Source organism: Sander lucioperca, chromosome 1, assembly GCF_008315115.2.
Source record: "Sander lucioperca isolate FBNREF2018 chromosome 1, SLUC_FBN_1.2, whole genome shotgun sequence".
In the NCBI taxonomy this organism is placed as follows: domain Eukaryota; kingdom Metazoa; phylum Chordata; class Actinopteri; order Perciformes; family Percidae; genus Sander; species Sander lucioperca.
This window is the reverse complement of record NC_050173.1, coordinates 3,011,172-3,026,168: the sequence shown is the minus strand read 5'-3', so window position 1 is coordinate 3,026,168 and position 14,997 is coordinate 3,011,172. Positions and strand designations below refer to the sequence as shown.

General features: G+C 39.9%; 1 protein-coding gene across 1 annotated transcript; it reads left to right on the top strand.

Moving 5' to 3' along the window:
• The first annotated feature begins 10,388 nt into the window (after positions 1-10,388).
• LOC116065567 (zinc finger BED domain-containing protein 4-like) lies at positions 10,389-14,057 on the top strand. Its single transcript, XM_036001978.1, has 3 exons — positions 10,389-10,428; positions 11,444-13,059; positions 13,151-14,057. Exons 2-3 carry the CDS (start codon positions 11,444-11,446, stop codon positions 13,380-13,382), a joined length of 1,848 nt encoding a protein of 615 aa, XP_035857871.1. The 5' UTR covers positions 10,389-10,428; the 3' UTR covers positions 13,383-14,057.
• The last annotated feature ends 940 nt before the right edge of the window (positions 14,058-14,997 follow it).

The window sequence follows — 14,997 nt, the reverse complement described above, 5'->3', positions numbered from 1 at the left end:
TCTACCAAAGTTGAGTTAATCCATCTAGTAAGTGCTCACTGGATAAGTGAGTGTACAGTCGTGGCCAAAAGTTTTGAGAATTACATAAATATTGGAAATTGGAAAAGTTGCTGCTTAAGTTTTTATAATAGCAATTTGCATATACTCCAGAATGTTATGAACAGTGATCAGATGAATTGCATAGTCCTTCTTTGCCATGAAAATTCCACTGCATTTCATTGCTGTCATTAAAGGACCTGCTGAGATCATTTCAGTAATCGTCTTGTTAACTCAGGTGAGAATGTTGACGAGCACAAGGCTGGAGATCATTATGTCAGGCTGATTGGGTTAGAATGGCAGACTTGACATGTTAAAAGAAGGGTGATGCTTGAAATCATTGTTCTTCCATTGTTAACCATGGTGACCTGCAAAGAAAGAAACGCGTGCAGCCATCATTGCGTTGCATAAAAATGGCTTCACAGGCAAGGATATTGTGGCTACTAAGATTGCACCTAAATCAACAATTTATAGGATTATCAAGAACTTCAAGGAAAGAGGTTCAATTCTTGTTAAGAAGGCTTCAGGGCGTCCAAGAAAGTCCAGCAAGCGCCAGGATCGTCTCCTAAAGAGGATTCAGCTGCGGGATTGGAGTGCCACCAGTGCAGAGCTTGCTCAGGAATGGCAGCAGGCAGGTGTGAGCGCATCTGCACGCACAGTGAGGCGAAGACTTTTGGAAGATGGCCTGGTGTCAAGAAGGGCAGTAAAGAAGCCACTTCTCTCCAAAAAAAACATCAGGGACAGATTGATCTTCTGCAGAAAGTATGGTGAATGGACTGCTGAGGACTGGGGCAAAGTCATATTCTCCGATGAAGCCTGTTTCCTATTGTTTGGGGCATCTGGAAAAAGGCTTGTCCGGAGAAGAAAAGGTGAGCGCTACCATCAGTCCTGTGTCATGCCAACAGTAAAGCATCCTGAGACCATTCATGTGTGGGGTTGCTTCTCATCCAAGGGAGTGGGCTCACTTACAATTTTGCCCAAAAACACAGCCATGAATAAAGAATGGTACCAAAACACCCTCCAACAGCAACTTCTTCCAACAATCCAACAACAGTTTGGTGAAGAACAATGCATTTTCCAGCATGATGGAGCACCGTGCCATAAGGCAAAAGTGATAACTAAGTGGCTCGAGGACCAAAACGTTGAAATTTTGGGTCCATGGCCTGGAAACTCCCCAGATCTTAATCCCATTGAGAACTTGTGGTCAATCCTCAAGAGGCGGGTGGACAAACAAAAACCCACTAATTCTGACAAACTCCAAGAAGTGATTATGAAAGAATGGGTTGCTATCAGTCAGGATTTGGCCCAGAAGTTAATTGAGAGCATGCCCAGTCGAATTGCAGAGGTCCTGAAAAAGAAGGGCCAACACTGCAAATACTGACTCTTTGCATAAATATCATGTAATTGTCAATAAAAGCCTTTGAAACGTATAAAGTGCTTGTAATTATATTTCAGTACATCACAGAAACAACTGAAAAAAAGATCTAAAAGTAGTTTAGCAGCAAACTTTGTGAAAACTAATATTTGTGTCATTCTCAAAACTTTTGGCCACGACTGTATGTAGCATTAGATTAAAAGTTGGAATCACCAAAGGCATTTGAATGTTTCCTCTGGGCACTGTTTCATGCTGATGAAGACAGTTATGGGAATATCCGCCAACAGCAAAAACAGTTGATCACTCGTGAGTTAAATGTACGCTACATCAGTTTATTGGGCTAAAGATATTGGAAATATCTGAAATTTCCCACTTGATAACATGAACTACAGAAAATTGCTGGTAGTTCCATTAAAATAAAAGATTACACTTGATTCAGCCAATTTAATAGGATATTTGCTGTTTGTATCCGATTTCACTTGGAAACGAACTTTTACAAAAGTAGACTACAGAGAAAGTTCTGATCTTCTTACCTCAACCCCATTTCCCTTATACCCAGGCATTACCTCATCTGATCTGTGTACCACTTGGGCGTCATTACGCAAGGCTAAAAACATGTCCAAATATGGTTAATTGTCCTTCTCATGCCGTATCTTTTCCAGTAAGCACTCTCCCTCCTGCACATGCTCCTCAGTTATACAACAAGGACATTCTAGGACATTAGATAACACAAATGCATGACATGAGATTACGGTCATGACATCAGGGTCCTGGAGGCGTTATTTCAACACTGCAAGTTTACAAGTAAATCCTAGTATTTTAAATTTGCGATTAATCGTGATTAATCACAGCCCATGACTGTGATTAACTTCACTACATTTTTTAATCAATTGACAGCACTAGTTTAAATAAATGCAAACAACCCAGAGCATTTTTTTCTCCTATCCCAGAGATGTGTGGTGTAGTCAGACCTTACTTCACAGCGCTGTGGAGATAGAGCTGGCAATGCGTGACTACACATGTCCCAACACACCCCCTGCATGGTCACACACTACAAATCCACAAGGCCACGATTAATACATCACATAAGTACTATCATTTATTTAAGAATATTGATAGTAAACCCAGGAACATGCTTAGTTATTTTAATGAGAGACTCATGAGTTTAGGAAGCTCGTGGAACAGGGGCTAGCCAGAGATCAGGCATTGGATCCCTATAGACGCAAACTGTACATTACATGATAGTACATGTAGCACTCAACCATGCATGTTTAAATGTCTGCTGGCTTCAGAGTGCATCTTTTGTGTGTGTGTGTGTGTGTGTGTGTGTGTGTGTGTGTGTGTGTGTGTGTGTACAGTCATAACATGTCGTGCTAAAACACTCAGTCTCCAACTGTGCCCAAGAGAGTTTGATCTTAAAATGCTCTGAAAAGCTTTTCTCACCAAGCTTTACCCTTTTCAGGCCAGGAAAGGAAAAATGTCCTGCGTTGATGAGTGTGTGTGTGTGTGTGTGTGTGTGTGTGTGTGTGTGTGTGGGAGCAACTCAACTATGACACAGAGCAGAGGAGATGCTACAGTATGAGAACAAATTACACCAAAATGTTTAAAAAAAGGACCTGTAATATTGGAGCTTATCGGTCTTTACAAATTTTGTGTGATCCGCCATCTAGCTACCAATTGAATAGGATTGTTGTCTATCCTGCACTTTATTAATTAATTTAAAGCTTTAGTGCGTAACATTTTTATATTAATGGACATCCGTACACTCAAGCCATTGCCAAATGAGTTGATACAAAGCTTACTATCAGCTCCACAAAACTCTCTCTGTATTTCTCAGTATGGCTTTGTTTAGAAATTGGTGTCGTCTGGCGACATTCATGCACAGAAGCTTGAGTGAAGATTATTACCTCTTCTGAAGAGTCCATCCTGTTTTTTTAATCCTCTGTGTCCTCCTTGGCTACAAGCAACAGTGTGGAGGAGGGGTGGAGGTGGTGCGCAATCACGGAAGGCTTGCACCATGTTAGTCTCACTTTGCCAGACCTTCCTGCACAGCGCTGCGGAGGAGGGTCTGGCTAGTCCACACAGCATTCAGGGATGGGAGAAAAACATGCTCTGGTTTATTGGCATTTCTTTAAACCAATTACAATTGTCATGGGTGGTGCTAAGCGCCAGATGGAGCCGAGGTGCTGCCTCAGGAAGGAACTTGTTTTGATGGAACGTGTACGTTCAAAGGTTGTTTTAGTCGTGCAACAGAAAACTTAGATTGGACAGATAGTCTAGCTAGCTGTCTGGATTTACCCTGCAGAGATCTGAGGAGCAGTTAACCATAATCCTAATAAATCGACCAGAGTTTAAAATTACAACACAAAGAAAGCGAAAGGTAACGGACATCTGGCCAAAAAGAGTGACATCCAGCAGAATTTCCGACAGCAATCTAGCAATCCTGGAAGTGGAACGTTGTGGATATAGACTAGCATCATGTGGATGCACCGACAGTGTTGTTGTAATTATTTAGAATTCCTCATGGGGGAGACAGAAACTACTACGCACTATAGCTTTAAACAATATAGTACAATCTTTTTTTTTTGTAATTCAAGTTTTTTTATTGGTTTTTCCTTTGGTGCATGACACTTCAGTGTATCATATACAGAGACATTTCTTGTTACAGTACAAATAAAGTCTTTCAATCAGCAGCTTTAGGGGAACATCAATATTGAAATAACTAGGTGGGTTATCTATGCAGCAGATTTTAACATCTATACATTCATTTAACCTTGTACGTGTTACAGGTTTATCAATTAGTGTGATATATGTTCAAAAACTATCCCATGCTGGTGCTTTACCCTTGTTAGCCCACTCTTTTAATCCTGGAGTTTTAGGCGTTTTCCAGTGTTTAAGTATCATCCTGGCAGCCACTGTAATGCCAACCATGATTAAAGAAAACTCTTGATATGTTGTGTAATTGACTTCAGTCATCTTGTAGACAAAGTCTTGGAGATATTGGTAAATTTCTTCCAGCCCAGTTGCCTAAATATTCCAAAATGATTCTCCAGAAGGGCTGGATAGTTGGGCATTTCCACATACCGTGTAATAAAGCGCAGCTGCTTCTTTCATTACTCCCATTCTATATAATCAGTGGTGTCCAATAGTATCTGTGTAATATTTTATATTGGGTGAATTTCTCTTTTGCTTCCCTTGTGTGTTTTCCATTGTCAGATATAATTTTCCACCATTCCCCTGTCCACCATTACAATTACAATCCTTAGTCTTTCTCCCATATTACTTTTTGTTTATTACAGTCATTGCTATGCAATTGGTTGGTTGTTTTATAAAATACAGAAGCTCGCTGGCACTCCTCAGGTAGTGTGGAGAAGTCCATGATGTGGTTTCCATCTCTGTACTGAATCTTTGAGGTTATACAGCTCCTGATTTGTAGGTACTTCCACAATGCTCTTTTTCCCTTGAGCTTGTATTTTCTTGATAAGTCCGAGTATGACACAAACACGTCCCCTTCAAATAGATCAGCAATGTTACACATACCACTATTATGCCATTTCTTCCAAAATACAGATTTCTTCCGATTTCAAATATAAAGTTATGCCATAAAGGAGTAGTGGGATTGTTTACAATGTGACAATTTAAACATCTTATGTATTTTAGTCCACATTTCTGTGGATTGTGACATGATAGGATTAAGTAAATTAAGTGACTACTGGGAGAATTTATGTATAAGTGAAAATGGAAGTGATATAGCGCAATCTTGTCTAATGTTAAAAACAAAAGAAACTATCAAGACCTTTACATTATTAAATGTTTTTAATATGATGTAGTCTATATAACACAAACTCTGGCATAATAAAATGCAAATGTAACTTTTTTATTGTTTCTTTGGGCCTCTTTGTATGAACAGATTTCATTTTGATTTCAACACTTCTACAGTGTCTACCAGGTCTTAATTTAACTTGAAAGACATGCAGCAAAGGGCCGGAAGTCGGAGTCGAACCCGCAGGCGCTGCGTCAAGGAGTAAACTTCTATATATGGCCACGCACTCTACCAGGTGAGCTACCCAGGCACCCATTTCAAGATATCTTCTGGGCATTCGCAAACACTTGGATAAGTGACCTGCGAAAGTTGTCAGGGGCAGCAATACTCAGCGTGTGGTCAGCCAAATCCAAAGAAGAAAAAGAAAGTTGTGAGTGACACAGAGTGAGAAAAAAGACATTGAGGGAGAAATACAGACTAGGAACAAGACAGACTAGGAACAACAACAAATGTTTTAGAGCGTATTTTATGACCCACAACTAAAATATTTAAAAAAACATTTAACGGATATAAGTGGATCATTTCCCATTTTTGAACCAACCTGGCAACACTGCAGTAACACTAGCTAGAGGGCCGCTTGATCAGGCTGGTCACAGAGCTTCTATCTGCTAGGGCTTCAATCTGCTCAGACCACGATGGCCTTACAGCAGACGTTGCGACGTAAGTTTACATGAATGTCTTTAGTAATATCCTACATATTACTGAATTCTGGTAAATTTTATGAACCAACAAATATAAGGTTGTTCTTTACTGGCAGTCCACATGGAGCTCTGCCGAAGGGTGACAGGACAAAGCTCCAGAGAGCCGAGAATGACAGCAGGCAGCTGGGCAGTTGTCAGAGACTGTGCAGAGCACCGGAACAAAATCACCGACTGTAGGAAAATGACATCCAATACACAAGATTCGCTCAGTGGTTTCGTTGACATGAGAAATACTTTCAAAATATTCATGACCCAACTAGATGGCACTCTTGGTTTAAAGAAAAAGGCTCAAGGAATGGCCATTCAGTGTGATGGCCAAATGAAGCCTCATGAAGCTTTGTGAACCAGTTTTTTTCCCCTGTAGCCCACTAGATGGTGCCCTTGATTTAAAGAACAAGGCTAAAGGAATGGGAATCAGTGTGCTTTCAATCCTTTGTTAAACAGAGAGCGCCATCTAGTGGGCTCAGAAAATAAAGAAAATGGTTCACGAAGCTTCATGAGGCTTCATTTGGCCATCACTAATTGTAACCCTTTGTTGAACATTGGGCTCAGAAAATAAAGAAAATGCTTCACACAGCTTCATTTGGACATCACTACCTATAGGGCCTTAGCCCCACCTAGTGGAAAAGTCACGCCATGCCTGTTCGTGCAACTGACCGCTGTGCTGTGGTTTTTGTTGAAATTAGTCTATGATCAAACTTTTTTTTAACTTTCATTCCAGATAAACATATATGTGAAATAAGTCAATGTGATTGGCTTGTATCAATTGTATTTATAAAATAGTAAACATTTACATGTCAATTAAATGTAATGTCATTTATTACACGGCTTGGTTGAATAAATGGATTCTGACTGGACAATCACGGCATTCTGCAGTATGCTATTTCTGTTTAACATTTTTAAATTAATATTTGTGTTCATATGGAGATTATACTGCTAATCAGTGGATCACAAAGGGAGAGATAGGATGAAGGATACAGGGATCACTAACAATGTTAATGATATTAGCTCCATGGTTAGCTCCCTCACCGGGGCAACCTGGCTTCCACCGCAGAGCCGTGCTCATTAGCTATAAAGTTAACCGTCCCGAACGAGACACAGGCGTCATCAGTGGGTAACCTCTGTATGAGTAGCCATGTAATAAGCGGGATAATGTAGAGCGAGCCAGTCATTATTGTGAATTGAACTCTTGTAATTCGCAATAATGACCGTCTCACTCTACAATATCCCTTACATAGCTTTGTGTGAAATTTCGCGCTGTGGTCTGAGAGAGAGCGAACGTCTGACCAACTTTCCATTCATGCTGCGCAACTGTGGTTGTGTTTGTGTCCTATTATTTCAGAATAAAGCACTTTAATAGTCCATCCATCTCAACTTCTGTGAAGTGTTTGGGGATAGCAGACAAGACAAGATAGAAAAAGTCACATTAGCACCAGTGAACTTTGTTTGTCCCACTGATTATTTCACCAGATACCTTTAAACTACATTTCAAATGTTGATATAAACGGCTAGTATACTTAGATCTCTTTATAAACTGAGTCACAGTCAAGATAAGATCTCTCTAAAACTGATAAAAGAACACCTAGTCCTACTTAAACTGTCCTCCTTTTTGGTTTAAGATTAAATAATAGCCAAAGGCATAAGGAGCAGATGGTATGAAGCTGTTTTTATCAGCAATTATACTCCCTAAGATTCAAGTTTGGTACAAAGTAAAGGTGCGTGCTGGGAGCTTAAGTTCAGATCCTACAGTAATGTTTGGGACCAGGGTGCATTTCACTGCCCCTCGCCAGTAGAGTATGTCTGTTTTTTTTTTCTTTTTCTGGTGTCACATTCATTGTCACAATCACGCTGGAAAACATAGTGTTAACTTGTCCTGCTACAGGTTTCCGAAACAGTGCACAAAACTGAAAACTCTGTTGTACATTCACTTGATATCTTAATTAGAGTTGAGCCGGATACTCGGCGAGTATCCGGTACGGATAAAGCACTTTTGCCGAGTACGAGTATTATACGAGTAATACGAGTCAATATCTGTGCTCGGATTGACTAAAAATCCTCATTGGGAGCTGACAGTGTCTGCGTTCTGTGATAGGCTAGTCGTCACAGCGCCCCTCCCCTACACACATACAGATGTATTGTGTTGCTGTAGGTGTCCCGCTCTGCTCAGTCACACAGAACAGCTCTCTCTGTCTCTGTCTCTCCCTCAGTCACTCAGGTTCGCGGGTCTTTTCCGTTAACGTTTAGGTTTTTTTCAGCTTCAGGTTTGTTTTTTACTTCGGTTTGTAGTACTTACTTATTAACCAGTAGAGTTCTGGTAAACGTGGGGTTTGTTCAGACGTGGTGCTTGGTAGAATGCAACTCGCGTTGCGTCTCTGCCTGTCGGAGATTTTTTTTCTTTTTTAAACCGTCAGCTGGCTCTAAACAGATCTGAAAAACAGCATCGGACTATTTGATCCGTAGAAAACAGTCCCCCCCCCCTCTCTCTCTCTGTCTCTCTCTTACTCACTCACACACACACACACACACACACACACACACACACACATACCTGGTGTGGAAATAAAAAAAATAAAAAAGAACCAAAAACAAAAAATCACACTGATCATAAAAAAATTTAAAGTTAAAAAAAGAAAGTTATGTTGAGTATGAAAACTGTTGTTCATTACATTTTACTTCATAATTGCAACCGCATGTGTTGTATTCATTGTTCTTGTTCTGTATATAGTTTGTTTATCATGATCAAAACCATTGATCTGAAGCTCAATGCTGATGCTGTCATGTAAATAGTTTTCTAATCAGCAATAAATATAACAATTTCTGATCAACCCATATCAATTGCATGCTTAAAATAACATACCGGTTAAAGCCCCGCCCATTTAAAGACAAACAGACCCACTTCCGGGTTAAATCCCACCCACTTCCGGGTTAGGCCCCGCCCCGCCCAGTCCGAGTACAGATACAGATACAGATAATTCATATGGTTAACAGATACAGATACAGATAATGCTGTACTCGCTCATCCCTAATCTTAATAAACTTAAACTCCTCTCTGCTCATCGATCACTCTGTATTCACCGTCATTCTCTTACGCGCTCCACCACACACACACACACACACACACACACACACACACACACACACACACACACACACACACACACAAACTAGAGCTGTCAGTCTTACCATTCGAATTTCATTTGTTATTTTTTTTTAAATATTTGAATAATATTTGAATATTTAATGCTCAAATGCAGCCTGTTCCAAATATGTACTACACTACTCAGGCTTATGCATTGTCAATGCCACTATAAGCATGGGGTTTTTGTTACATGTTCTGTTCACTAGAGGGACTTGCAACATCAGCCTGGCCTTGAAGTGGACCTACGTCATGGTGCATTGCATTTCTGGCACGCCACTCTCTGTTTACATTATATTCCAACACGCACACAGTGACAAACACAAATCAACAGAGAACTCTGTAAAGTGTATCGAAGGCTAACGTTGTTCGGTTAGCACAATGACATGTTAGAAAGCACAGCCGAAACGATTTGTCATAAACTAAGTAGCAATAGTGTTAGCCACGATGCTAACGGCATTGATAACTAAGCCAATAGTAATTTCAGCATTTAAATAGTATTGATTTTTTTACTATTCAAAGTATATGCGACTTTCGGAATGCGTTCCAACAGCCCTAACGCACACACACACACACACACACACACACACACACACACACACACACACGACTGGTGAAGGAAGATTGATTCAACGAAGTGAGTGATACAGACTGAAATTGTAAGTTGTTGTTAATGACTTTTACTTGCTTAACTTTAGCTACTTTTACTTGAGGTAAAGGAAAGGGGATATTTTAGTTGGCAGTGAAAATATAATAAATTAAAAAGCAATCATTCATACATAGGCTACATACATGCATACATACCTGTAGTTACATATAGGCCTAGTAATCGTTACTCCAAATCTTTTATTCCATCCGCCATCAGGTTATTAAATTCAGACAGTAGCCACTTTAAATAGGATCCTATCAACAGCTTACATGATAAAATGTGCAACAATGGCTATTTATTATTTTATTTTTTCTATTGTACTGCTATTTGTCATAGTACACTGACCTTTGTCCGTTTTACTGATTTGTGCTTGATGTGACATTTTGGATGTTGACATTTAACAGTAATAAAATAGTCTTATTTTAACCTGCAACTTAGAGCCCGACCGATATATCGGCCGGCCGATATTATCGGCCGATATGAGCTAATTGCATTTAAATCGGCATCGGCGTTTATAACGGCTGATGAAACATGAGAAACAGAGTCTCATGCTTCATTCATGTTATGAGTGTTGCATAGTTTGCCCACCAGAGGGAGGTCTGCAACTCCCCAGTTGACAACAGCGCCAGAAATCCACTACAGAAGAAAGCTATCAGCCAAGACAGTGGCAGAGCATTACACCCGGCATGGAGATGTACTGTTTTGACGGTGAGTCTGTCGTTCGTCATGTGAAATGATTGTAGATTTAGTTCATACACTGTATATAAAAACGGTGTGGTAGTTCTAGCTAACGGTTCTATCATTATCACTTCTAAATATTCTGTAACATCACCTACAGCCGCTAATGCATTGCTATATTAGATTAGCTACAAAGCTAACTAATACCATGTTTATCAGTGGAAGAGCGCGAACATTAATAAGAGGTCAAACTATAACGTTAGCGTTTAACTTATTCTAAATATATCTGCAGTGTTTCCCACATAATGACCGCGTAACTGTGGCAGGGGGGCGCGTGTAGTCAATGACTAGAAGTTATGTACAGTGTGCCTCGAAAAAACAACAACTGTTACGTTATTCTAACGCTAACATAGCTTCCTTTTTAGCACGCCCCTTAAATGCTTGCTATTAACTTGTTTGAAGGTGGTTCTTCTCAAAATTGACAGCGGTGTGTTCATGACACTAACGTTAACCATTCAACTTCGAATTGATTCCGTAATCTTCTCTGAGCTGAAAGCCGGTAACAGTAGGCTAACTTTACGTTCGCCAGCGCATGACGATGTTTTGATTCAGACTGCACAAAGAGAAGAGGAGAAGATATACGGGACCGTTGTGAATGTGTCTGTGAGAGCAAATATAGTGTAGTTACAGTAACTACAGTAGGTGCGTCAGAAATGATTAAACCAGAGGGGACATGTAAATAAATGTGAGCTGAACAAGCGCTTTTTTTTTTTTTTTTTTACAATACAGATTTTTTCAAAGCAGCTTTACAGACATAACAGGAAAATGTTGTAATAATATTGTTAAATATAAATAGGTAATAGGTAATACCTATTGCTTGACAAATAAAAATAAAAAAATATTTCTCTATATTTCTCATTTTTGCCTATGTAGGAGATCCCTGTTTATTATTATTATAATTGTAATGATGACATGAGTAATGATACATGGTGATATTATTAATACACATGCTTATTCTTTCTCTGTCTCTCTTTCTGCCCTACAGATGGCTGAAAAAGGTGAACGCTGTAGCAGCAAAGTGTGGGACTACTTCTGCAAAGATTCCTCTAATTCAGTGTTCTGCAATATATGTGCAGCTAATGTAAGCCAGGGGTCTATCAAAGCAAAGCAGAAAAACACTTCCAATTTGTGGACTCATCTGAAAACCAAACACAGTGAGCAATATAAAGAGGCACAGCAGCAGAGTGAGGTACAAAAAACTCTTTCTGTTAGAACACAGCAGCCTACCCTGTCACAAGCATTTGATAAGGTACTCAAATGGGGTCCATCAGATCCAAGGGCAAAAAACCTGGACAAAAAAGTAATGGAGATGATAGCGACAGACATCCAAGCTTTTTCTGTGGTGGAAGGTGTGGGGTTTAGAAGGCTGCTGGCTGCTGCAGAGCCTAGGTACACTCTGAAGACAGAAAAGTTTTATCGCACAGATAAATTGCATCATGTGCATGCAAAAGTGGTGATCAAGATAAAGGAGTTTTTGGCTGTTGAAAATGCAAAGCATATTGCATTTACAACAGATTGTTGGTCAGGGTCCACTGAGTTGCTAATGAGCTTGACTGCTCACTTCATCGATGAAGAATGGAACAGGGTGCAAGTTGTCCTAAATGTGAAAGCCATTAGTGGATCTCACACTGGTGAGTACATTGGACAGTTGTTTTTAGACATGCTTACCGAGTGGGATATAGACAGTGAACGTGTGCTGCTGGTGCTCAGGGACAGTGGAGCCAATGTTGTTAAGGGGATGAGGTTGGTGGAGATGCCTGACCTCAGCTGCAGTGCTCACACCCTCCAGCTTGTTGTGAATGATGGCCTCCAGGCACAGAGAGCTGTAGGTGACATCCTGGCCAAACTGAAGAGGTGTGCAACCCATTTTGGTCATTCAGTCCCTGCCAAGCAGAGGCTTGAAAAAATTCAGAAGGATGTTGGTCTACCTGAACACCGCATTCTCCAGGCATGCCCAACCAGATGGAATTCCACATTGCATATGCTCCAAAGGATGCAGAAGCAAAAGAGAGCAGTGACAGTCTACTCTGGGGACTTTGGACATTTTCCATGTCCAAGTGTGGAGGAGTGGGACCTGGTCGAAAAGCTGATCAACACACTGGAACCAATTGAGGAAATTACTCTAGAAGTGAGTAAGTCTGATGCATCTGCATCATGCATCATCCCCACCATTGAGGTTTTGAAAAGATTTCTGGAGACTCAGGGTCCTGAAACTAGAGGAATTCAGACTTTGAGGAAGGTCATGCTCGACAGCTTAACCAGAAGGTTTTCCAAGATTGCAGAGTCCAAAGAAGCAGTGCTGGCCTGTGTGCTGGATCCTCGTTACAAACAGCGTCCCCTCTCTGACAGCACAACCAAGAAGGCCAAAACCTGGCTTGAAAAAGAGGCAGACAAACAACATCAAGCAAGCTCAGCAGCCACTCATAAGGATGCCGAGGGATATTCAAAGAAACCTAGGATGGAGAAGTCCCTAGACCAGAAGCAGAGTGTGCTTGACCATCTCTACGAGGACATGTTGCAGAGCCAGCAAACAGTGACAGGGGTGTCTGAGAGTCTGAACGAGGAGCTGGATCGGTATCTTCAAGAGCCCGTTCTTGATCGCAAAACAGTTTTCACTATTTATTTTTCTGTGATATCAAATTAAGTTATGCTTTTGTATATTAAGTATATAACATTTGTATTTGTCATCATCATCATCAGGTGACACCCTGCAGTGGTGGAGGCAAAACGCTGGCCGCTTCCAGACTCTGGCTCCATTGGCCAGGAGGTTTCTCACTCCTCCACCTTCATCTGTCCCTAGTGAGACGGTATTCAGCACTGTCGGGGCCATCTATCAAGATAGAAGGAGCTCTCTAACAGGTTCCAATGCAGGGATGTTGTGCTTCCTGTACTACAACCTGCCACTTCTCAACTGGCAGTACTAAGGAGCACCCTGTTCAAGACATTTTTCAAAACACTGTTCAAATATTAAAGTTCAGAGCAAGACAGAGTAAAAGTCTAAAAGTATAATTTGTAAAAAGTAGTGAAGGAGGAAAACCTCTTGCCTGTGTGTTGTATATATTGAGAACATTCTACATTGTTTTAATTATATTTTGGTATTATTTATTTATTTTATATTTTCTATTTATTTATTTTATATGTAGCTATACATTTAACTTATTTTAATTTTATTTTCAATTCATTGACATGGTTTTGTGGAATATTGAATTTGTTTGGTATAGCTCTTTTACTTTAACTTTAGTATTATAATTTATTTACAGTACACAGACTGTTAAAACCAGCTTCAACTGGAAGTAAGTAAAAGTGTTAAATGTTTAAAACCAGACTGTTTTTTGATCATTAAAAAATATATACTTTTGATGTGCAATTGTTTAGTCATTGAGACTGTAATCTAAGGCTTTTTTTTTACATAATCCCTTCTGGAAAATGGTTTATACAGCCCACATACATAGAACAGGCAGATATTTTGCTATTGAATGTTGTGTAAGTGCAGTTTATAGGAAATGGGTCTAATATCCAGTTTATTTTCAAAATCAAAATATCGGCTTATAAATTGGCTCTTTTCGAGTTAATATCGGCATCGGCCCGCAAAAATCCATATCGGTCGGGCTCTACTGCAACTTATCTAATAGAAAGAGGAATTAGATATGGTATTACTTTACCACACATTTACATGAGCAGACAGACAGCATTTTAGTCATAGCCTACAGAAGAACTCAGCAGGAGCACAGTCTGGCCTAAGTAAATTCCACCCATGTAGCTTTGATGTGTCTTAAAGCTAACATTAGAGTAACTTTTGTTCAACAGAGGAGAAATGAAAGAAGAGAATATGTCTGTCGCTTTTCACTTGTTAACATCTTGGCTTCTTGACTGGCTGTTGACATAAGGTAGTTCTAATACAGTAATAAAAGATGTGAGTGCAAAGATTTTGCATACCCTTGGGGCTAAGCCCCCCTGTCTTCCAATCCTAGTGACGTTCCTGGCCATCCCCCTCTTTCTCCCCCTTTCATATCTTCAGCTGTCCTATCAAATAAAGGCATTATTTTAATTTTTTTAAAGCACGCAGGGAATCTAACCACAACCAATAATAAATTGTATATATATTCAGTAATAATAAATAGAAAAGAAAATCATCATTATGGAATAATTTCCATAATGTGTAAAACAAATCTGTATGTATTGGAACTGACAAAAGATAACGCTTAACATTATTTATGTACTGGTAAAAAAAATTAGGCGCCCAGTGCAACCCATGTAAAAAGTTGAAATCTGAAGCCCTGCCCCACAGGATGAATCGTAATAATAATAACTTTGATGGTCACCCCCCCTTCACCATCATCAGATTGATATCAGCCTCAGCTGCACTTTGTCTTTAGTGCAAAATAGCAAACATTAGCATGCTAACATGGTAAATTACCATGGTAAACATTGCCTGCCAATCATCAGCATTGTCTTTGTGAGCATGTTGGCTTGCTCACATTAGCATACAGTATATAGCTCAAAGAACGGCTGTGTCTAGGTACAGCTTCACATAGCTGC

What these genes read in the sequence shown, in the direction of transcription:
- LOC116065567 (XM_036001978.1), top strand. Translation starts at nt 11,444, where the DNA reads ATGGCTGAAAAAGGTGAACGCTGTAGCAGCAAAGTGTGGGACTACTTC. An exon ending in CAAGAGCCCGTTCTTGATCG is followed by an intron (nt 13,060 to 13,150) that starts CAAAACAGTTTT and finishes TTTGTCATCATC; the next exon opens with ATCATCAGGTGACACCCTGC.